The sequence below is a fragment of the Girardinichthys multiradiatus genome, chromosome 3 (genome assembly GCF_021462225.1).
Source record: "Girardinichthys multiradiatus isolate DD_20200921_A chromosome 3, DD_fGirMul_XY1, whole genome shotgun sequence".
In the NCBI taxonomy this organism is placed as follows: Eukaryota; Metazoa; Chordata; class Actinopteri; order Cyprinodontiformes; family Goodeidae; genus Girardinichthys; species Girardinichthys multiradiatus.
Genome location: NC_061796.1, coordinates 16,425,043 through 16,450,305, shown reverse-complemented (window position 1 = coordinate 16,450,305; position 25,263 = coordinate 16,425,043). Strand labels below are relative to the sequence as shown.

Sequence of the window (25,263 nt, the reverse complement as noted above, 5' to 3'; positions counted from 1 at the left end):
TCTTTCTTCACTTCTTTCAGTTTCCCCCTTGTTTCTTTTTCCTCACTTTTTGTTGAAGTTGTTTAAGTTATACTCTATTCCCCACTTCTCTTATTTTCAAATTAACACCATTTTGAGGACACACATTATTTTCTAACCCAATGTTTTGTTTGTGTCCTTGCTTCCTTTAACTGCTTGCCAGTGCTTTGCCATGTTTGAGCATTTAAGAGGTAAACGTTTCTCTGTCTCAGGTACCTATCCACTGTGTATACCTCATTCCTTCTTGTTATCTGTATTTCTTTTCAAATGCATTTTGGCTTCTAGTGTAGAGTTGTTTTCCATTTTTACCAGAGATGCACTGATGAGGATTTTGTGGCTGATGCCATTTTTGTAAAACTTTGACCTAGGGTTTTTTATTATTAATTGATATTGATTGATATTGACAAATTGATTACAGAATTGACATTTTAAACTTTCTTTAGTGTCTTAAACTAGTGATTAGCACAGGTAGTGTAGCTAGCACAACTAAACAACAGTCTTTGTGTGTATATTCTAGAGAATGTAAATTTTTACCTGAACTCTAAGATGCTCAAATGAGGCTGCCAAAATGAAGTTGAAACCTCAAAAGGATAAAACTGAACAACTTTGGTGTTCTCTAGCAGCGTAAAGTAATCGCAGACATGTCTCGAAGTGCCATAGAACACGCCATTTCTTTTCAAATAGTATTTTACACATCTGTGTTTCTCTCATTTTATTTTTTTTTAACTCAAAGGTACTAACAATTCAGAAAATTCTGAAAGTCTGAATCTTCTTCTCATAGAAGTGCAGCATGGAAGTGCTTAATATGACACATTCAATGATGGAAAAAGATTGTCGTTTTTCTCCAGCCGATTTCTCAGTGCATCTCTAGTTTTTATTTATGTCTAGTAGAAATCCTGCTTATTATAGTTGAGCGTGCCGCTTTTCCCTAATATTCATTCTTACAGTCTACGCTTTAAATGATCAGCTTTTTAACATCAGTGCTTCTGAAGCCTATTCCAAACTGACTTTGCTGTACCCTTTAATTCCATTAAGTCACAAATACTGATTTAAAGAACCCTCGGTGCATATGATGAGATAATAGAATAGTGAGGATAGCTTGTGAGAATAAGGAGTTTTAACAAGTGGTCTAGACTCTTTACACAGAAAGGTAAACACTTATAAACATGTTGACATAAAACTGACAACCATCTGTTTACTTACATCATTGGTGACATTTGTATTTCAGTAGTGAAAATATTTTAGATTTCAAAATTCTAGATTATACACGTGTTAAAGGTTTGCTACAGCTACATTTGCATGCCATGATTTTCTTGCTGTGTTGTGAAGTGATATTTTGTTCCCTTACATTATTTAAATCATCCACATCCTTCTGTTTTCCCCGAATTGTCTTGTCATGATCAATTTTTAATTGCATCGCGAATTTAACATGATGAATGTGCTTCTAATTTGCACCTAGTGATTGATCTCTCCTTTGAGCTAATTTTAACCATAACACTGCCAAGGTAATACATCACATTAACTTGCTCTTAAACAAGTGTGTTTTGGCTCTCATTGAGAAAGTAATAACAATTGCAACCACACTGTTTTGAGCTGGTCAATGTAAAGTATTACCTTTAACCTGTCATGCTTGATTATAATCCTTTCTTTACCATTTGCTTCCAATAATGCAGAAAGCTGCTCAGAAACTCAAAGCCGAAGAGCAGAAAAAGATGGCGGAGATGCAGGCTGAGTTAGACAAACAGAAGCAGTTAGCTGAAGCTCACGCGAAGGCCGTTGCTAAAGCTGAGAAAGAGGCCCAGGAGCTGAAGCTACAAATGCAAGAAGAAGTAAACAGGAGACAAATTGCTGCTGTAGATGCAGAAAAGCAAAAGCAAAATATCCAGCTGGAGCTAAGTGAGCTTAAACACCTCTCAGAGCAACAGATCAAAGACAAAAGCCAGCAGGTGGATGAAGCTCTACATAGCAGAGTCAAGATTGAAGAGGAGATCCGCCTTATAAGAATCCAGCTTGAGAATACTGTCAAACAAAAGGCTACTGCAGAATCTGAGCTCAAGCAACTTCGCGATAGAGCTGATGAAGCTGAGAAACTCAGAAAAGCAGCCCAGGAAGAGGCAGAGAAGCTCCGTAAGCAGGTCAGTGAAGAGGCACAGAAAAAGCGCATGGCTGAGGAGGAACTTAAACGCAAATCTGAGGCAGAGAAGGACGCAGCGAGACAAAAACAAAAAGCTCTTGAAGATCTTGAAAACCTCAGAAAGCAGGCTGAGGAAGCTGAAAGGCAAGTCAAGCAAGCAGAGGTTGAAAAAGAAAGACAAATCAAAGTAGTTCATGAAGCAGCCCAGAAGAGCGCTGCTGCTGAACTCCAGAGCAAACACATGTCATTTGCAGAAAAAACCTCCAGATTGGAGGAATCACTCAAACAAGAGCACGGTGCTGTCCTTCAGCTGCAGCAAGAAGCAACTCATCTTAAGAAACAACAGGAGGATGCAGAATATGCCAGGGAAGAAGCTGAAAAAGAACTGGACAAATGGAGACAGAAAGCCAACGAAGCCCTTCGTCTAAGACTTCAAGCTGAAGAAGAAGCACACAAAAAGACCCTAGCCCAAGAAGAAGCTGAGAAACAAAAAGAGGAGGCAGAGCGTGAGGCCAAGAAAAGAGCCAAAGCTGAGGAGTCAGCTCTGAAGCAGAAGGACATGGCTGAGAAAGAACTTGAGAGGCAGAGGATGGTAGCTGAGAGTACAGCTCAGCAGAAGCTCACTGCGGAACAGGAGCTTATTTGGCTACGGGCGGATTTTGACAATGCAGAACAACAGAGATCCTTGCTTGAGGATGAACTCTACCGCCTGAAGAATGAGGTCATTGCTGCACAGCAAGAGAGGAAACAACTAGAAGATGAACTGGCCAAAGTTAGGACTGAGATGGATTTACTCATCCAGCTAAAGTCTAAGGCAGAAAAGGAGTCGATGTCCAACACAGAGAAAAGTAAACAACTTCTTGAAGCAGAAGCCTCCAAGATGAGGGACCTGGCTGAGGAGGCAAGTCGACTCAGAGCCATTTCGGAGGAAGCCAAGCATCAGCGGCAAATTGCAGAGGAAGAGGCTGCTCGACAGAGAGCGGAAGCTGAGAGAATTCTTAAAGAGAAACTTGCTGCAATCAGTGAGGCCACCCGGCAAAAAACAGAGGCGGAGATTGCCCTAAAAGAGAAGGAGGCAGAAAACGAGAAACTCAGGAGACAAGCCGAGGATGAGGCCTATCAGAGGAAAGCCCTCGAGGACCTGGCAAACCAACACAAGCAAGACATTGAAGAAAAGATTGTTCAACTCAAAAAGTCGTCTGCGGTTGAAATGGACAGACAAAGAGCATTAGTGGATGACACACTCAAACAGAAGCGAATTGTTGAAGAAGAAATTCAAATCCTTAAGCTTAACTTTGAAAAGGCTTCATCTGGAAAACTTGATCTGGAGCTAGAACTTAATAAGCTAAAAAACATTGCAGAGGAAACTCAACAAAGCAAGCTCAGAGCAGAAGAGGAGGCAGAGAAGCTGAGGAAAATTGCCCTTGAGGAAGAGAACAGGAGAAGGGACGCAGAAGAAAAGGTCAAGAAAATTGCTGCGGCAGAGGAAGAGGCGGCCAGACAACGCAAGGCAGCCCAAGAAGAGCTTGAACGTCTGAAGAAGAAAGCAGAAGAAGCCAGAAAGCAGAAAGATGAAGCTGATAAAGAAGCTGAAAAACAGATTGTTGTTTCCCAACAAGCCGCTTTTAAATGCAGTGCAGCAGAGCAGCAAGTGCAAAGTGTCCTTGCTCAACAAAAAGAGGACAGCGTAATGCAGCGGAAACTTAAGGAAGAGTATGAGAAAGCCAAGAAGCTTGCCAAAGAGGCCGAAGCTGCTAAGGAGAAGGCAGAAAGGGAGGCAGCTCTCCTTCGCCAACAAGCAGAGGAAGCGGAAAGACAAAAGGCCGCTGCGGAGCAGGAAGCTGCCATCCAAGCCCAAGCCCAGGAAGATGCTGAGAGGTTGAGGAAGGAGGCTGAATTTGAAGCTGCTAAGCGAGCACAAGCAGAAACTGCAGCGCTCATGCAGAAACAACAAGCAGATGCTGAAATGGCAAAGCATAAAAAACTGGCCGAGCAAACGCTAAAACAAAAGTTCCAAGTGGAGCAAGAGCTCACAAAGGTTAAACTTCAGCTTGATGAAACGGATAAACAGAAATCTGTCCTGGATGAAGAGCTCCAGCGCCTGAAGGATGAAGTTGATGATGCAGTCAAACAAAAGGCCCAGGTGGAGGATGAACTGTTCAAAGTTAAGGTTCAAATGGAAGAACTACTCAAACTGAAAATAAAAATTGAGGAGGAAAATCAGCGGCTAATCAAAAGAGACAAAGATAACACACAAAAGTTTCTTGTTGAGGAAGCTGAGAATATGAAAAAGCTTGCAGAAGATGCTGCTAGGCTCAGTGTTGAAGCCCAGGAGGCTGCTCGCTTAAGACAGATCGCAGAAGATGACCTCAACCAGCAACGCGCACTGGCGGACAAAATGCTCAAAGAGAAAATGCTAGCCATACAAGAGGCATCCAGACTCAGAGTTGAGGCTGAGATGCTCCAAAAGCAGAAAGATTTAGCTCAGGAGCAGGCGCAAAAGCTTTTGGAGGATAAACAGCTAATGCAGCAGCGTCTAGAGAAGGAAACGGAGGTGTACCAACGATCACTTGAAACAGAAAGGAAAAAGCAACTGGGGATCCTAGCTGAAGCTGAAAAACTCAAACTTCAGGTCTCTCAGCTCAGTGATGCCCAGGCCAAAGCTGAAGAGGAGGCGAAAAAATTTAAGAAACAGGCTGATGCAATTGCAGCACACCTTCATGAGACTGAAATTGCCACAAAAGAAAAGTTGACTGCTGTCCAAAGACTGGAATTTGAGAGACAAAATACCAGCAAAGAGGCTGATAATTTACGCAAAGCAATTGCAGACCTAGAGAATGAGAAGGCTAGACTGAAAAAGGAGGCTGAGGACCTTCAAAATAAGTCAAAAGAGGTATTGTGTCAAAAATGGCATAGCAAAGCAGCTTATGTCATTGTCAATACTGTCTAAATACTAACCAATTTCCTTCTTGAAATGTACTTTGTTCTTTCTTTGATTATACTAATCATAAATCAGTATTTCTAATTTATGTTATTTAATTTCTGTTATGATTTTAATTTAAATTTTCCTACAGTGCACTGTGCTCATGCAGCTCATATCCCGAATGCATCCTCATGTCCTGGAATGTTTTCTTATTTTAAGACATTTCTCTTCCCTTTTTAATTTCAGAAATCAGTTATAACACCTAAAAACGTTCAACTAGTAGTTTGGCAGACCATTTTAAAAAATCAACAACTAATGTGTAACTGAATAAGCAAGTTTCAAAGTCTCAAAATTCACAAAAAACATGAACTATATTTTTGTACACGTTATCCATATTAATGTCTAGCAATGAAGTGTTAGAGGAAACTGACTTTTCCTGCCTGCAGAACAACTCAAATGACCATTGGCTGATGCAACAATAATTTGTGTCTTGCACCTAACCTCCAGTCCAAGGATTTTCCATCACCCTTACTGGTAGAAGTTACATCATGTGTCAAATTTACTATCATATGGATAATCATGGTTCTCTCTATTTGAATAAAAAGAGGTCAGAGTAAAGAGGGGAATCCTATAATATCCTAGAATACATTGTTGTATTTGTTTTAATTAATCGTTTGTTTAAATTCAATAGAACACATTAGGTACATTTTTATAGCATGCTGCATTGTAATTAAGCTATGAGCTAAAATAATGTTAATTTAAAATGTAATATAATACAAAATGCATCACAAGTCAAATCAAATGTGTGTAAGCATGGTTGCAATATCAGCCCATTTATTTTTGGCTTTAAATGCTAATTTAATAATTGAGAGGTTTTTACAGTCCCAACTCATGTCTCACTAACAGTATATTATTTAATAACTTTTCCCATCTCTAAAATAACAGTCATGGCTCTCATTTGTCTTAAAAAATGTCTGTATTTCTTTTCTCACACCATCATTACATTTTTAAAAAATTATTGAGAAGCTCTGCTGTTAATCAAAGAGAACTAAAGTAGGGTTTATTACGGCTTTTATGTGTTACATTATTTCATATACATGTTAGAGTTTAGCCATCCTTGTCAACGTTTTGCAAATAGCTTTCTATTTATTATTTAGGTCTGCCTATCAGGTTGGAGGGATTTAAGATGATTTCTCCACATAAGAGGTTTTAACATTTTATTGGATTAACATAACTTGGAGTTGGCCATTCCAAAATGTTTATTCTGTTATTTGTATACAAGCTTGAGTAAAATCAATATTTAGTTCAGATACATACAGGTCCTTCTCAAAATATTAGCATATTGTGATAAAGTTAATTATTTTCCATAATGTCATGATGAAAATTTAACATTCATATATTTTAGATTCATTGCACACTAACTGAAATATTTCAGGTCTTTTATTGTCTTAATACGGATGATTTTGGCATACAGCTCATGAAAACCCAAAATTCCTATCTCACATAATTAGCATATTTCATCCGACCAATAAAAGAAAATTGTTTTTAATACAAACAACGTCAACCTTCAAATAATCATGTACAGTTATGCACTCAATACTTGGTCGGGAATCCTTTTGCAGAAATGACTGCTTCAATGTGGCGTGGCATGGAGGCAATCAGCCTGTGGCACTGCTGAGGTCTTATGGAGGCCCAGGATGCTTCGATAGCGGCCTTTAGCTCATCCAGAGTGTTGGGTCTTGAGTCTCTCAATGTTCTCTTCACAATATCCCACATATTCTCTATGGGGTTCAGGTCAGGAGAGTTGGCAGGCCAATTGAGCACAGTGATACCATGGTCAGTAAACCATTTACCAGTGGTTTTTGCACTGTGAGCAGGTGCCAGGTCATGCTGAAAAATGAAATCTTCATCTCCATAAAGCTTTTCAGCAGATGGAAGCATGAAGTGCTCCATAATCTCCTGATTGCTAGCTGCATTGACCCTGCCCTTGATAAAACACAGTGGACCAACACCAGCAGCTGACACGGCACCCCAGACAATCACTGACTGTGGGTACTTGATACTGGACATCTGGCATTTTGGCATTACCGAATGACATGCAGAATTTGCTTTCATCTGAAAAAAGTACTTAAGACCACTGAGCAACAGTCCAGTGCTGCTTCTCTGTAGCCCAGGTCAGGTGCTTCTGCTGCTGTTTCTGGTTCAAAAGTAGCTTGACTTGGGGAATGCGGCACCTGTAGCCCATTTCCTGCACACGCCTGTGCACGGTGGCTCTGGATTTTTCTACTCCAGACTCAGTCCACTGCTTCCGCAGGTCCCCCAAGGTCTGGAATCGGCCCTTCTCCACAATCTTCCTCAGGGTCCGGTCACCTCTTCTCGTTGTGCAGCGTTTTCTGCCACACTTTTTCCTTCCCACAGACTTCCCACTGAGGTGCCTTGATACAGCACTCTGGGAACAGCCTATTCGTTCAGAAATTTCTTTCTGTGTCTTACCGTCTTGCTTGAGGGTGTCAATAGTGGCCTTCTGGACAGCAGTCAGGTCGGCAGTCTTACCCATGATTGGGGTTTTGAGTGATGAACCAGGCTGGGAGTTTTAAAGGCCTCAGGAATCTTTTGCAGGTGTTTAGAGTTAACTCGTTGATTCAGATGATTAGGTTCATGGCTCGTTTAGAGACCCTTTTAATAATATGCTAATTTTGTGAGATAGGAATTTTGGGTTTTCATGAGCTGTATGCCAAAATTATCCGTATTAAAACAATAAAAGACCTGAAATATTTCAGTTAGTGTGCAATGAATCTAAAATATATGAATGTTAAATTTTCATCATGACATTATGGAAAATAATTAACTTTATCACAATATGCTAATATTTTGAGAAGGACCTGTACATGTTAATGTATCAACAGTTTGCATATAGTTGCCATGACTAATTTTTTTTTTTTTAATCAGTTAGTGACGACCCCAATGATCCAAAACATGCCCTTGACAGATTGTGGAAGGTTTTTATTCTGACGTTTAAGTCATACAAAGTAATTTTTCAAAATATGAATATGATCTGTGGCATATTTATGTACATTTTCAAAAATGAATGTCTTATTACACATGACTTCGGGGTAGACTTTGATAGATTTGGATTTTTCAAATGCCAAGGCATGCTTTATTATAAATATATTAAATGAACCACTTATATTGGTATGTTTGTATCGAATTTCAAGTGATACAAAAAAATCCAAAGACAATATGTAATCATTACTCAGGGTCTATGCAATGTTACTCTGAGTAAAAGTAGTTATATTTTTTTTAGGTTTTCAGTGTCGAGGGCAGGTTTATCTAATTTTTTTTTAAAAGGAAACAATAAACACATGTTTGGGGAAAATACATTGCAGCAACTATACAAAGAACACATTGTATTTTTGTGACATTAAGAAATTATACAAATTTGGGGGAATGACAAGATCTAAACCAAAAGCAAAGCACCTCATTCCATAGCTCATATGTTAAAACCTCACAGCATCCTCCTCAACTCTAAAGTCCCCCCACCTTTCCTTCTTCAACTTGCCATTTAGTGTTAGATGTGATCAGCATTAGTAAAGAGATTGTTTGATAATCTAATGCATAAGCAGAGTGCATTGTACAAAACTTGTTCATTATAGATTTATCAACAAAAATGCTTCAAAAAAAAATAACGCTATAAACCAGTTGTAATTTTTTATTTCTTTTTTCTTCCATTAGATGGCTGATGCACAACAGAAACAAATTGAGCATGAAAAGACCATGCTTCAGCAGACATTCTTGACAGAAAAGGAGATGCTATTGAGGAAGGAGAAGCTTATTGAAGAAGAGAAGAAAAAACTGGAGAGCCAGTTTGAAGAGGAAGTAAGGAAGGCAAAAGCTCTCAAAGATGAACAAGAACGCCAGAGACGCCAGATGGAAGAGGAGAAGAAGAACCTTCTAGCTACCATGGATGCAGCACTCAGTAAACAGAAAGAGGCAGAGCAAGAAATGCTTAACAAGCAAAAAGAAATGCAAGAACTAGAGAGAAAGAGATTAGAACAAGAACAAATTCTTGCAGAAGAGAACCAGAAACTTCGTCAGAAATTACAGCAGCTTGAAGAAGCCCAGAAAGAAACAGACAATGAGACAAATAAAGTTCCAGGCAAACATGTCCATGTAACAATGATTGAGACAACAAAGACAATTTACAATGGTCAAACTGCTAGTGATATGGTAGATGGTGTAGAAAAGAAACCAGATCCTTTAGCTTTTGATGGCATCCGTGATAAGGTACCAGCAAGCAGACTCCATGACCTGGGTCTTTTACCCAAGAAGGAGTTTGAAATGCTTAAAGATGGCAAAACCACTGTTCAGGAGCTTAGTGAAACTGAAAATCTAAAACAAGTTCTTAAAGGAAAGAATGCTATTGCTGGTGTTTTAACACCAACTAATCAAAAACTGTCAATATATCAAGCATCCAAGGAAAAGAAAATCACTCCTGGAACAGCTATGATCCTTCTTGAAGCACAGGCAGCCACAGGATACATCTTAGACCCCATCAAGAATCAGAAACTTTCTGTTAATGAAGCAGTCAAAGAAGGTTTGATTGGCCCTGAACTACATGACAAAATGCTTTCAGCTGAAAGGGCTGTTGTTGGCTACAAAGATCCCTACACTAGTGGAAAGATCTCTGTTTTTGAAGCAATGAAGAAAGGTCTGATAGATCGTGACCATGCCATAAGAGTCCTTGAAGCCCAGCTTGCCACTGGTGGCATTATTGACCCTGTCCACAGTCACCGTGTACCCAATGAAACCGCCTACAAACAGGGACAGTATGATGCTGAAATGAGCAAGGTTATGGAAAAACCATTGGATGACACAAAGGGATACTTTGACCCCAGCACTCAGGAACCACTGACATATTCTGAGCTTATAGCAAGATGCACTGCTGACCAGGGGTCTGGTCTGTTACTCCTACCAATCACAGAAAAAGCTGCTCAGTGCTCGAGTATTTACACTGAAGAAGAGACTAAAGATGTTTTCAGCAAAACAACTGTGTCTGTGCCATTCGGAAGATTCAAGGGTAAAACTGTCACCATTTGGGAGATAATTAACTCAGAGTACTTCACTGAAGATCAGAAAAAGGACCTTCTCCGTCAGTACAAGACGGGCAAAATAACTATTGAAAAGATCATTAGGATTGTTATTACTGTGGCTGAGGAGAAAGAGAAGAAGAAGGAAATTACCTTTGATGGTTTAAGAACAGCTGTTCCTGCCAGTGAGCTCCTGGAATCCAAAGTAATCGATAATGATCTTTATAACAAATTGCTAAAGGGAAACGTGTCAGCCAAGGAGGTCTCGGTAATGAAACCAGTTCACAAAGCACTCCAGGGTACAAACTGCATAGCTGGGGTACTCATTGACTCATCCAAGGAGACAATGTCCTTTTATCAAGCTATGAAGAGGGACATGATGAGGGCTGAGCTTGCTTTCAAAATGCTTGAAGCTCAAGCAGGAACAGGTTATGTGGTTGACCCTGTTCAAGATAAAAAGTATACCGTTGATGAGGCTGTCAAAGCTGGGGTTGTTGGTCCTGAGCTGCATGAAAAGCTCCTGTCTGCAGAGAGAGCTGTTACTGGTTACAAAGATCCTTACACTGGAAACACTGTCTCTCTCTTCCAAGCAATGAAGAAAGATCTGATTCCTAAAGAGCAAGGTATCAGACTACTTGATGCCCAAATGACCAGTGGTGGCATCATTGATCCAGTGAAGAGCTATCATATACCTTATGATGTTGCTTGCATAAGAAATTATTTCGATGATGAAATGAAACAGCGTCTAAGCAGTCAAACAGATGAAACTAAATGTTTCTTTGATCCAAACACAAAAGAAAATGTCACATACTCGCAGCTGTTTGAGAGATGTATTTCTGACCAAAAAACTGGTCTTAAGCTTCTTCCACTTAGTGATGAAGCAATCAATGATAAAGAAGAAGCAACATACACCGAAGCCCAGACAAAAGAGGCTATGACACAGGCAACTGTGGAGCTTGACTGTGGACCATTCAAGGGCAGAAAGATGACACTCTGGGAAATTATTAATTCTGACTATCTCACTGAAGAACAGAGACTCGAATTGCTTAGACAGTTTAGATCAGGAAAAGTTACTATTGAAAAGATTATCAAGATCATTATCACAATTGTGGAAGAAAAGGAAGCTAAGAAAAAGGAACAGTCCAGCTTTAAGGGGCTCAGAGATCACGTTTCTGCAGACTACTTGTTTGACTCCAAAATAATTGACAAAGAAACCTTGGGCCTCCTTCAAAAAGGCAAAACAACACCTAAAAAAGTCAGTGAGTATCCAAGTGTAAGTAAATACCTCCAGGGCACTGAAAGTATTGCTGGAATCTACCTGGAGCCAACAAAGGAAAAAATAAGTATTTATCAGGCTATGAAGAAAAAGCTCATCAGGCACAACACTGGCCTTTTGCTTCTTGAGGCTCAGGCTGCAACTGGTTTCATTGTAGATCTGGTAAAAAACCAATGTCTTTCAGTAGATGAGGCAGTGAAGGCAGGAGTTGTTGGTCCAGAGCTCCATGAAAAACTCCTTTCTGCAGAAAAAGCAGTCACTGGCTACATGGATCCATTCACGGGAAAGAAAATCTCCCTTTATGAAGCAATGCAAAAGGATCTTATACTTAAAGAACATGCCATACCCCTGCTTCAAGCACAGATGTTCAGTGGCGGAATCATTGATCCTGTAAACAGCCACCGGGTCCCAACTGATGTGGCATACCAAAAGAACATTTTCAGTAAGGAAGTTGCCAAAACCTTGTCTGAATCATCAGATGAAAACAAGCCTTTCTCAGATCCAGAAACTGATGAAAATGCATCCTACAAGCAACTTAAAGACAAATGCCATAGAGATAAAGACACTGGCCTGTACATCCTTCCACTCTCCAAACCTCAGTCTCCAACTGTTGTGGAGAAGACATACCTTTATACAGAGGAGCAAACCCAGAGTGATCTTACCAACACCCAAATTGATATTCCAATTGAGGGCCTTGCTGATAAACCAATGAACCTGTGGGATGTCATGAACTCAAATTTGCTTCCAGAACAGGAGAGGCAGAAACTCCTAGAAGAATACCGTTCTGGTAAAATCACAAAGGAACGGATGATCGTCATTATAATTGAGATAATGGAGCAAAGGGAAATTATCAGAAATGACAGTCCACTGTCATATAAGACTATAAGAAGAATGATAACGATTGAGGAACTCTACAGTGCCCGCATCATTGACCTGGAAACATACAACCTTCTGAAACAGGGCAGGAGAGATATTCGTGATATAATGGAGATGACCAGTGTAAAACAGTATCTCTATGGCACAGGCTGTGTTGCTGGTGTCACCACAGACTCAAGCTCCAAGTTTAGCATATATCAGGCAATGAAAAAGGGTTTTCTTAAACCAGAAATAGGCCTCAGTCTCCTAGAAGCACAAGCAGCAACAGGCTTTATTATTGATCCAGTAAAGAATGAGACGCTCACTGTTGATGAAGCTGTCCGTAAGGGAGTTGTTGGACCCGAGATCCATGATAAACTTCTTTCAGCTGAAAGAGCTGTCACTGGGTACAAGGATCCATACAGTGGCAAAGTTGTATCTCTTTTCCAGGCCATGAAAAAGGATCTTGTTCCAGAGGATTATGCCCTGAAAATGTTGGAGGCACAAACTGCTACTGGAGGCATTATTGATCCAGAATTCCAGTTCCATCTTCCAGCTGACATTGCCTTGCAAAGGGGTTATATCAACAAAGAGACCAATGAGAGACTGACAGATAACGTCAAGGGCTTCATTGATCCTGTTAATGATGAGCAAGTGTCATATGCTCAGCTACTAAAGAGATGCAAACTAGAAGGTGGACTGCGCCTTCTCTCCCTGGGAGATAAGAGGCTAACACTCAAGGGTTTGAGAAAACAGATCACATTGGAGGAGCTGGTTCGCTCACAGATTATTGACCAGCAGACTGTAACTCAACTAAATGAAGGTGTTCTCTCAGTGGAGGAGGTTAGCAGTAGACTCTCAAGATACCTTGAGGGAACTGGCTGCATTGCTGGTGTCTTTTTGGAGACCACCAAAGAACGTCTATCAATTTACCAGGCCATGAAGAAGAACATGATCAGGCCAGGCACTGCATTTGAACTCCTCGAGTCCCAGGCAGCCACAGGATATGTGATTGATCCAATTAAGAACCTCAAACTGACTGTAAATGAAGCAGTAAAGATGGGAATTGTAGGGCCTGAATTCAAAGACAAGCTTCTCTCGGCTGAGCGAGCTGTGACTGGGTACAGAGATCCTTACTCAGGAAAGACAATCTCTTTGTTTCAGGCCATGAAAAAGGGGCTCATCCTAAAAGATCACGGTATCCGTCTGCTAGAAGCTCAGATTGCCACTGGTGGAATTATTGACCCAGAAGAAAGTCACCGTTTACCAGTCGAGGTAGCCTACAATCGTGGTTTCTTTGATGAAGAAATGAATGAGATTCTGACTGACCCATCTGATGACACTAAGGGCTTCTTTGATCCTAATACTGAAGAAAATCTAACCTACCTTCAGCTTATGGAGAGGTGTATCACAGATCCTGATACTGGCCTGGTGCTACTGCTACTGAAAGAAAAGAAGAGGGAAAGGAAGACCTCCTCCAAATCATCGGTCCGAAAACGCAGAATTGTCATTGTAGACCCAGAGACAAGCAAAGAAATGTCTGTATATGAGGCCTACCGGAAAGGACTCATTGACCACCAAACTTACCTGGAGCTCTCTGAACAGGAGTGTGAATGGGAAGAAATCACAATGACCTCCTCTGATGGCTCTGTCAAATCTATAATCATTGACAGAAGGTCAGGCAGACAGTATGACATTGATGATGCTATGTCACGTGGACTTATTGACCAAAATGCTCTTCAGACATACAGAGCTGGGAACCTGTCCATTACAGAGTTTGCGGACATGCTGTCTGGAGGTGTGGGAGGCTTCCGTTCACGCTCATCCTCATTTGGTTCCACCACTGGTTCCAGTTACTCCACTTCCATGAGCCCCATACCATCCACAAAACCACCTGCAGTGATATGGAATGACCCATCAGAAGAGACAGGTCCCATAGCTGGAATATTGGACATAGACACACTGGAGAAAGTCTCAGTGACTGAGGCAATGCACAGAAACTTGGTTGACAACATAACAGGCCAAAGACTGCTTGAGGCCCAAGCCTGCACAGGTGGAATTCTTGACCCTATAAGTGGAGATAAATTGTCAGTTACTGAAGCTACAGAGAAAGGCTTGGTTGATAAGGTTATGGTTGATCGCCTTAACCTGGCACAAAAGGCTTTTAATGGATTTGAAGACCCCAGAACTAAAGTGAAAATGTCAGCTTCCCAGGCTCTGAAGAAAGGCTGGCTGTATTATGAGGCTGGTCAGCGTTTCCTTGAGGTTCAGTATTTGACAGGTGGACTTATTGAGCCTGATGTCACAGGCCGAGTGTGTCTGGATGAGTCCATTAGAAAAGGAACAATTGACGCTCGTACTGCCCAAAAACTGAGAGATGTCAGTGCTTATTCAAAATATCTAACGTGCCCAAAAACCAAATTGAAAATCTCTTTCAAAGATGCCATGGACAGAAGCATGGTGGAGGAAGGCACTGGCTTGAGGCTTCTAGAGGCCTCCTCACAGTCTAGCAAAGGCCTATACAGTCCCTACAATGCCAGTGGCTCTGGATCTGCATATGGCTCTCGGACCGGCTCAAGAACTGGATCCCGATCAGGCTCCAGGAGAGGCAGCATTGATGCTGGCTCAGGCTTTAGCATGAACTTCTCATCCTCCTCTTTCACATCTGCATCCAACTACAGCCGCAGATACTGATTAGCCATTGCTGTTCCTGATAACCTTTGATTAAGAACCAATAGTACTAATGCACTTTATAGCTGCATTTCTAACAGGAAAAATAGTTACAGTATAAAAAAATATTATTTATTTATTAATAATTGCATGTGGTCAAATTAAGATAGCCTAAACTATGGATTTTCTTCTCTATATATTTGAATAGTAACTATGTAAACAACTGCTTCTCTTATGAGGATGTAACCACACTTCACTGAAAATCTGTAAAATCAATATCCTTTAAAACAGATTATCAAGTCAACATTTTCTAAGACAAATTTCAAAGCATGATGTTTCAGCTGTTTTTAGTGACTATACTTTTTGTTTTTTTACAAGTGTTCAATAGATGTATACTACTTCTTTCCAAGACTAATATATACTGTAAGCATACCAAACAAAATTAGTTTTCCACTATTCATGGTTTGTTTTTAAAATTCATAGTTACGTGGATTTCTTTGTCTGTTTTATAGCTTTTTGACTGGTTGTAATGACAAACTGAATGTCAACAGTTTTAATGTTTTTATCTAAAACAAATGGATGCCTTTGAGGCTTTGAAATGTTTGTATAGAGTATGTTATGATGTTTTTCAGACTGTTGTGAAACTAGTTCTACATTGTCATTACCTTCGGCATTTTATAATTAGTGGGCAAGTACATTTCTTCATTGTTGTACAAAATCCAAATTCTGGGTTCCTCAAATTGAACATCAATCAAGTGTTCCTGGCAAATCCCAAGATGATGTCACACTCAGCCCTCACCTTCAAAGACCTGCTGCCTGATTTTTTGAATTTTGTAAGTTTAATACAATTTTTTATTTATTAGTATACCTTATTAATGTTCTAAGTTATGTTCTGTTTTCTTTCATATATTTTGAAAATATCTGAGAGCCTAGATTACACAAATTTGTCTTTAGATTTCATGGGCTACTACAGTAAACTGTCTGTTCAACTTTAAAACTCCTAATACAGCTTTTTCTTTTTCATCATCTTCTTTTTTATAGATGGATCAATCAATCAGATTCCAAAATGTAAGCATGGATACTCAGTTGGCCAGAGTCCATACCCCGCCTGTTATTGATGGAAATGTGAGTTCATGTCATCCTCGCACAGAAAAGCAGGTATAACGCTCGGCAGTTTCACAAGACATTGTCATTCTTGTTGGGAAAACTAGAACCCAAACTGTTTGGTTTGTTTTTTCCTTTTTTGCTGCATTTCATGGTTTGGTTTATTTTGGTTGTGTTTTATAGTCATTTTTATTTGTTCCTAGATCTCCCTTTGAGTATACCCTTCGTTCCACCATCATGTGTCACATTTGAGGAAAACTGAAACTGTCAACTTCATCTTGGGATGCCTTTTTTCTACGAACATTCTCTAGTTGTGTGCTTTTGGGATATTATTATTATAATTATTAAATTATAGTAATATTTCTGCTAGAATATGTTGAAATTAGTGCCCCCACAGTATACATACACCTCTGCATCAACAGCCTTGACTTGAAATTGGGACACTTCAGTGAAATAAAATCACATTTTTGCCTATTTGGTCCATTGATTATATTTATGTGAACTTTTATTGTAAAATCAGTTAAACCAAAGTGCTTATGTCAATAATTTCAATTGCATGAATGTATACATTATGTCTGATTTACACCTGTTACCTGATGTTTTTACACAGATTTTCACAGCAACCTGAAAACACTTCGTTTTATTTTGCCTTTTTTCATACCATGCATTTCTGATTTGTATTGTTTTAATTAGTTTTAATCATTTGTTTTTGTTATGAATGTGCTTTGCATGTTTTACTTACTTTGCTAAGATAAGGTGGAAACATTTATGTAAAATGTAAACTTTTTTCTAAACTCATTTAAGTTTAGCATCACAAACTAATTTTGCTTCTTTGTGCAAATATTGCTTAAATGAGAATAAAGATTTGTGATGTATTTGAAGAAAGCATTATGCTGTCTATAAATATGCTGCAAAAGAGCCGCTTGTCATTCATGCAACAGAATAAAAACATTTGCAGGTATTTTTCACTGACATTCTATTAAGTTAAAATGTAAAAAGTAATGCGTGAAATTATAAGTGTCAACAGAGTTCTTGTAAGTGAACATCAACTTTATAGAAAGCAAACACGTAAGGTAAAAACTTAACTTTTAAAATATCTAATAATATCAAATAAAACTGAACCTTGCTCTAGCAGTTTTGAAAGTCTTAAGTTACATTTAAGGTCTAAAATCTGAATGTAGTGGGTTCTAATAAAGATTAAAACATTTACATAATTTAAATATAACACTTCCTACATCAGTTGGTGTTTTTCAGCATGCAGAATCAGGTAATTGTTTTTTCACCACAGTTACCTGTTACACCTTTACTATAAACAGTTATAAAAATCTTTCAATAAGGCTTGTTTTTTGAACGCATCATGGAGGTAGTAGTTTTGTCCAAATTACAAATCATAAGGCAAAAAGATCCCACCAGCACCTTTCTCAAAGAAATAATAATAAAAAAATGAAGCAAGCTAGGAAGGAACAAACAAATGTACAGATTTGAAAGTTTTCCTTTTAATTTACATCGTTAATGATTTTTTTTTTTTACTTGCAAAAGCTTTATTTCTCAGTTGTGGTCATCTCTTTACTCATGCTTGTTCCGTGTGTCTAAATGTGGAGTCAGTGTGAGGCATAAACATAATATTCTGCTCAGGGGCCCCTGGTGGCTTCAAGAGGAAATAAAGTCATAAAGCAATGGTTGACAGATGTAAAAAATCTAGCATTACAAAACCCTATTGGAATCTTGCAAGTGTAGTAATTTCTGTTATCTATGTGTAGGCTAAGTTCACATTGCATTCAATAATTTGTAGTTTTACATTGTACCTTGCAAAGTTACCATTAAATTTTAACTATAAGATGGTGTTGACGAATGGTGTTAAATTCAGGTTTTAAAAACAATCCAACTGGGATGATGCAAATAAATTGTCTTGCTTGTGGCTGGTGGTCTTAAAAGGAAGCAGCTGAAATACTTCAAAACTTGAATAGAAGAATTCACAAAACTGGAGATAATTTCTGATCCTGATTCTGATAAAGACAATATCTTTAATCAGCTTAAAATCAAAAAATTATGCATGTGTGCAAATGATCAAAAGAGTCCCATAGCAAAACCAAACGTAATAATAAAGCCAACCCCCCAGAAAAAGACAATTAGAACAACAACAAAGAGCAGCTTTAATATTGTTCTATTAAATGGTATCTCACCACAAGTTAGAAAATATAACCAAATTAATTTTATAGTAAAACTGTAATAAAGACCAAGTAAAATCATGATCTGTGCCACTTCACATAAGCCCTTAATGTTATGAAACTGATAACCAGTGGCCATATAGAAATAAACTATAAAATAAACTCTTTATTTATATAATCTTTGCAGCTTAATCTAGTGGCTTGCCAATGACGTAAACCAGTTGCTTGGAAAAGCAGCAGATGACCACATGGGGGCGTTGTTAGGCTGGCTAACACTTTTTAAGGAAGAAACATAATGAAGTCTACTTAACCTGACCCTTACTGTTTTGGTTGATATGAACATGAGTCTACAAAAAGAGTAACTGCATTTTAATGATAAAATGAGGTCCATTTTAAAACTGTTATTTTTATATTTATAGAATCATATTTAAGGTCAAGTTCTGATTTCAGTCTATGAATTTATGGACTTGAAGCCCCTGAAGAAATATTCAGACTTTGCAAAATGCACATATACCAAGTGTCTTGGACACCTACATATTCTGGCATCTTTGTCAACATTAGTCTCCGAGTTTGATGCTGGAGCCTGTTACCAAAAGCAATGGGGAAGGGAGGTAAGAGCAAACATTCCACCATCCACTTTGGCATAAACAAAGTTCCATACAGAGTAGAGCACTAATGGTACAACTAGTGCCAACAAAAACAGATCGTAATAACCTTACAAGATCCATAGTGTCAAGCAAAAGTTTTCACACCCCTTCAACTTTTTTTATATTTGTCATTCTACAACCAAAATCTGTCAATGTATTTATTGAGATTTGTTTTATGGAAAAAATACACTGTAAGGCAATTTTGGGTTGTGGCAGGCGAGGCATGTTTATTTGTACAGAACATTTAAGCAATAATACAATTCAAAGTGCTTTCTACAATCAAAACATAAGAAAAAAAAAAAAAACGTACATTGCCGTGGCATAATAATGGACACTAATAAAGGACAATGGTGCTTCTCCATGTTTGGTTCTAATTCTGGGGATGCAGAGTAGACCTGAACGAGAAGACCTTAGTGGTCTGGGAGCTTGATACAATGGCAACACATCTTTAGTGTGTTTTGATGGCAAGTCTTTCAGTGGCTTTTAAACTAACATAAATATTTAAAGTCTATTCTCTGAGAAACACTGAGACAGTGTAAGGACCTTAAAACTAGGGTGATGTGCTCAACTTTCTTAGATTTAGTGACGACACGGGCAGCAGAATTTTGGACTTGCAGACCTTACAGAGACCTTGCAAAGTGTGGAGTACATTTGTACACACTCTCCTAAATAACACCTACTGCAACCAGTTGCTTTCAGACACCACCCTATCCATTGAATAGAGTCCACCTGTGTCTAATTTAATCTCACTTTAAATACAGTTGTTCTAAGAAGACCTCAGAGCTTTACTGAAGAGCATTAGTCCACAAATACTGCTGCACACCTTCCAAGACATGGTCATCCATAAAAACTGGTGAGGTGAAGACTCCAGCAACAGTTAAAATACACGGAACAAGTTTATTAGTAGAATAACCCCAACAGGTCTTTGTTCCTCTCCATGGATGCTACAGAAATGCTTTATATCACAAGGGAGAGTGACATAAAGGAAGAGGTAAGAGCTGATGAGAAGAGAGATGGAGGTAAATACACGGCAGTCCACAAACAATAATTCTGTTAGAGGCTGCAAAAGACTCAAGACTGAGACGAAGGTTTACCTTCCTGTAGGACAATAACCCTAAACATAGAAGAAGCTAAAATGGAATGGTATATATTCACAGTGTCTAGATTTTTAATGTTAGTAGAGACATACTCCAAAGACTTGTTGCTGTAAATGCAAACAAAACGTTAAGCTATATGGTACTGACAGGGAAAGTGGTGGTGGGGTGGGGTTGAATGCAAATGCAGGCTCAAATTCCCAATAAGTAATTGCAAAATCAAAATAAAGAAAAAAGGAAGAAGCAGTTTTCTTCTAATTCACTTTCATGCACTCCTTTGTGTCAGTCAGTCACATAAAATCCTAATAAAAACAATTGAAATTTCAGGTTATCATTTGACAACACCTTTGCATGGCACTGTACTTTTCCATTGTTTGTTGCAGGAAGTGGGAATTGCTTTGCCTGGATCACCAACATCACAGGATCAGAAAACCTGGTATGCTTTTCTAAAATATCATGAAATCCTCTCTGCTTGACACAATGAAAAGATCACTTGAGTTAATTAAAAAACTGATGCATACAAATGAAACGTTTAGCTTCATCAGGCACACTTCTGAAAAGCAGTTCTTCACTGGAGTGAAGGCCTGTTGGACTATAAGTGGCCACTAAAAGACAGATTCAACATAACCATCATCCTGTGATGACTGCTGATAGTATCACTTTAGTAGACCATTATCTATGCATTTTAACAGAGGCATAAAGACAGCTGTCAATACAGAAGTAAAACAGTTTTTTTAAAGGTTTGTATTGTACTAGTGGCCTTTTTGCAGTATTCAGACAGGAAGTGAGCAGAGAGAGAGAAAAAGGGGAAGCAAAGGTCCCAAGGTCAGGAATCGAAGCCCATACAGCTGTGTCAAGAACTAGTCTCCGTTCATGGGGCAGCCTTGCTAGTTCTACACCACACAGAGCCCCGTAATCATACAGCTTTAAACAATCAAACAAAAAATAGAAACTTAGTAAAACAACAACTAAGTAAATAACGTTGTGAAAAAAACAACTAAGCTATCCACCTGGCAGAAAGAACAAATGCCTAGCAAATTAAATCTTTCAGTCGATCGGTTAAGAAGGGAGAAGATCATATTTCTTTCAGAAAGATCATAATATTAAAGCAAACAGTTAATGTGATTTTATCATGTTTAAACATACATAGGGAACTTAAACTATATGGTTTAAAGAAGTGGCCAATTTAGACCTTGATTTCATGAAAGAATACATTTGTGTTGATTTATGGTATTTTTTAATGCACACATTGCATTTCCGAAATATTTAAAATGTAATTACTTTGTTTACTTCGTGTTTTCTCTTCCCTGTTTCAGGAGAGAAGCAGATGATTTGAGCAAATTGCAGTGTGAGTTCAGGGGTCAGATCAGAGCAGTAAGGCAGTGGCTCAACAGCATGGAGAAGATGCTGCCTACTCTGGTCAGTTAGGTCTACAGTGCTTATGGTTTTTTCCATTTATTTCTCTTTCCCCTCATATCCATTTGTCAAAAGCCATGTTTGAAGCTATTGTATCCAATCTTTCAATACATTTTTTTTTTATTGCATACATTACATGTTTGTTAGTTTGCCATTAAGTAGTATATTTTATTGCCATTTTATATGCCTTTAGAAGTCCTGCCATGTGTCTCTGCACATTCTGTTTTTTGAAGAGCTATTTATCCACCGAGGAAGAGGAAGTAGCATAGAGATCCAACAAGCTGGCAAACTATGGAAGTGCTTTGTTCAGAGACCAGCTCTCCTATAATTCATTACAGTGGAGAAGTGATTGCTTGTAACAAAAACTGTAATTTCAAACATAAGAATTCTGAAGACATGTATGTTCCTATAATTTACACCTTGGTTCTGTCCATCATTGTTATTCTGATGTAGTGATGTAACATATGCACTTTCCACTTAATAACTGTTTGATCGGAATAGCCTAAATTACATTGAGCAAGCCACGGAGTGACTGTTAACCTGTTTACCTACTCTGAGCACATCAACGTTTCCTGCATAGATGGTAGAAAATTGCTTGCCACATCTTTTTCCTGTGTTGCAACATTGAAATGAAGGGGTCCTTTTTCCAAAAAGGTATTTTTAAAATCACTTATCCACTTTGGGAAACAATCTAAAGGCTGTTTTTTATTTATGTTTCATATTTTTAAGATTTTTAGGTTTTATGTCACTAAAATATGATGATTAATGCTGTTTAATATTTTTGCTGGCTTCCCTGTGTATATCAGTCACCACAGTTCTAGATGATACACCTATGTGCTTTATTCTGCTGTAATCCCATTGGGGAGCAATTCAAACTGATTACGCATTAGAGTTGGTAAAGGAAAACATTTTTAATATCTATTCAAGGTGTTTTATTAAGCTGCACTTTAATTAACTGGCGCTCTACTATCAGCTTTCTGTTTGCTGTCTTTATGTGGTGTAATGTTTTATAGTTTGAAGGGGTTTAAAAACCTTCTTTTTATAGCATTTTATTTCTTGATAGTACTCCACATAAAAAATTGTCTTGATAATACCAGAAATCAAATGAATGGTTCCCATCTGTTAGGATCACACACACTGTCTCTTACATTTTCTCAGGGACAATAATGGATATTTCTGTCCTATCACAGTAAGAGTAAAATCATACTGCTCCATCTTCTGTATCATCTTAGCACACACACACACACACCCCACTCCCAATGGCTGCTTGGCGGGACATGGGCCCCCTGGCTTTGTTGGGCCTCTGCTGGGGGGTAATGTGCCCTTAGGTCTCGGATCTCTGGGTCCATGGCTGGATCTGCTCCAGCAAAACCTGCTGCCGGGGGGGCCTGTGGGTTCGTCGCTGCCTTCTGTACTGTAGCTACTGGCTGATTCATCTGGGACTTCCCTATACTCTTCTTTTGCGCGGGGTGCATTAGTTCAGGCGGTGGTCTTCCTGGGTTCCTGAGCTCTGGGGTGCCTTTGGATGTCTTTGGTTCTGATCTCCTCCGTGTCTGGCTCAGGTTCTAGGGGGCAGGTCTGTGGCTCCTCAAACCTGCTATTGAATATTCGTATGTAGAAATTTTATATACAGTCACACTCACACATGCACCCACAGGTGTTTAGATACAGGTGTTTACAGATGCACATATATACAGATAAACTATATACTCAGCTGCCGTTGCCACTAAATACATCTTGCATTCATTACTACCGAGCACTTTTCGGTAACATTGCTGTTGTTAAATATGCATTTCTGCAGGTGTAGAAGCAGTCTTCTAGGGTGTTATCTTGTATTCTCTTTATTCGTCTTTCTCTCCTCAATTCTTCTCTCCTTCTCTCCCTTTTACCTTTTTGCACCACCTCTCTCCCTTTCTTGTTTCTTTTTTCCCTTTTATTTCCATATCGGGGTCCAATGCATTTAAAATAATCCCAAAGCAGTTTCTAATAAAGTTTTATATATATTTCAAGCGGCGTATTAAAGCAATAGCCGTAATGCTCCGCTAGTAAAAGTAAATCTGTTGGGCTTCTTCTTGGCACTAAGACACTAATTTTGATTGCTACTCTGCCAGACAGGACACTGAGAAAAAAAAGAGGATAGTGAAATGCTAAGCTATTGACCTTCAGCAGAACTGGCCTCAGAAGCAACATTTTTAACTGTCTGCTGAAATAAATGCAAAGAGAACATGACCGTTTCTGTAACACTCATGAGTGTTCTATAGTGTTCCTTCTCCACTCCTGCAGATAGACTTCTTTAGGCAACAGGGGGAAACAGGGACTGGGAAGTCAGGCTCTATTGTGCCTGGATGGGAGAGCCAGGCTAGAGAAGTCCCTTGCACTGGAGGCCCTGTGCACACATGATTGAGCACACTGAAAAGACATCAGACACAGATGAGGGAAAGAGGCTAAAGGGTAGAAAAAAGGCAGGATCTTTTCTGTGAAACTGCTCAGTTTTAACTATGTAGATATTTATTGGACACAAACACTTCCACCATGGTCACAGTTATTTATAACCACTGTTTGTGGAGACTTGTCACAGCTGGCAACAGCCAATATATTTGTTAGGGTGGTTAAACACTGCAGTGTAATTCTGGGCGAGCAACTATGGTGACAACCTAGCTGTGGTTACTGATTTAAAACATTTGCTTCAGAAACACTGGTTGTATCAGTATCGGTTGCAAAGATTACATTTTTGTACATTGATCTACTGGTCACACTAAGTATGGGTATGTCTACTATAACACAGGGCACAGCCACGGACACACCTTCTACACCATCAAACATTGTGCTGGCATCATCATGCTGTGGGGATGCTTGGGTATAACTGTAAACTCCAAACTGATTAAGATTTGGAACTTGATTATTCTATACTCTTTGTAGTGCTTTGACAAAATATTATCATTTGAACTTTTTCAAATTTTATCACATAACAACAACAAACTTTAATATATTTTAATGGGATGTTTTTTTTGATAGGTCAGTCTGAAGTTAAGTATAATTGTGAAGTGGAAAGAAAGGATGCCTGGTTCTCATTTTTCTTTTATAAAAATCAAATTTAAATAAAAAACTTTTAGTGCCTTTAAATGAAATCTAATGCAACCAATTGGCTTTACAAGCCATGTTTTTATTTAATGGAACCCTGTTCAATCCATCATCTGAAAAGGGAAACAGTATGGTGCAACTGCAAACCTGCCAAGACATGGCTGTCCACCTATGTTAACTTGCAGAGTAAGGAGAGTATTAATCAAAGGTCCATGGTAACTCTGTAGGAGTTACAGAGATTCACAGCTCAGGTGGGAGAGTCTGTAGCACTACTGTTGGCAGTGCTGTTTATAAAATCTTGTCTTTCAGGATTGTAGGCTTTATTGAGGCCAAATAAATTATTTAAGCTTTGTAATAACAGTTGTTTTCACTTTGTTGATGCGGTGTGAAAAAATTGATATCAGATCCTGCTCGTTATCTGTAACCATTGACAGTGGATACAGATATCCACTGATGTGAGAATGGAGATAGCGATTGGTGATTTTGTGAAAGTTAGTGTTACTTTCCTTCATGAATTCTGAACAGGAGTGTTTGATGTATAATCACTGAAGGAAAATTCGGTTATCGCGTAGATTTTTCTTTAGTGCAGTTGAGTTTAAGTGATTTATTATTCTGCGGGAATAACTGGGATTATCAATTGTGGGAAAAAGTCTGTGGTAAAATACTACATTAAAATACTGCCCTGTGACCTCTTACACTTCTAGAAGCTGTCTCAGGAAATGTCCTATCAAAAATCATTTTCAATATAGCATCATCTTAGTTAAACATTGCTTTTATCTGGTGCATTTAC

The 25,263-nt window shown here is 38.8% G+C and overlaps 2 protein-coding genes across 3 annotated transcripts in view; both read left to right on the top strand.

Annotated features, from left to right (window-relative positions):
* The window catches only part of LOC124865420 (plectin-like), a 47,227-nt gene extending 30,199 nt beyond the window's left edge, over positions 1 to 17,028 (top strand). Inside the window, exons 31-34 of one of the 2 annotated variants that reach the window (XM_047360479.1) lie at positions 1,692 to 5,045; positions 8,808 to 15,796; positions 16,005 to 16,121; positions 16,271 to 17,028. In XM_047360479.1, the coding sequence (XP_047216435.1) occupies positions 1,692 to 5,045; positions 8,808 to 14,987 (9,534 nt within the window). In that variant the 3' untranslated portion in view covers positions 14,988 to 15,796; positions 16,005 to 16,121; positions 16,271 to 17,028. The remainder of the gene's footprint in view (positions 1 to 1,691; positions 5,046 to 8,807; positions 15,797 to 16,004; positions 16,122 to 16,270) is intronic. The other variant, XM_047360478.1, reaches the window with a different exon arrangement.
* A 2,934-nt stretch (positions 17,029 to 19,962) lies between these two features.
* The window catches only part of macf1b (microtubule actin crosslinking factor 1b), a 43,765-nt gene continuing 38,464 nt past the window's right edge, over positions 19,963 to 25,263 (top strand). Inside the window, exons 1-2 of the mRNA XM_047360482.1 lie at positions 19,963 to 20,412; positions 21,293 to 21,395. Coding sequence (XP_047216438.1) covers positions 21,372 to 21,395 — 24 coding nt within the window. The 5' untranslated portion in view covers positions 19,963 to 20,412; positions 21,293 to 21,371. The remainder of the gene's footprint in view (positions 20,413 to 21,292; positions 21,396 to 25,263) is intronic.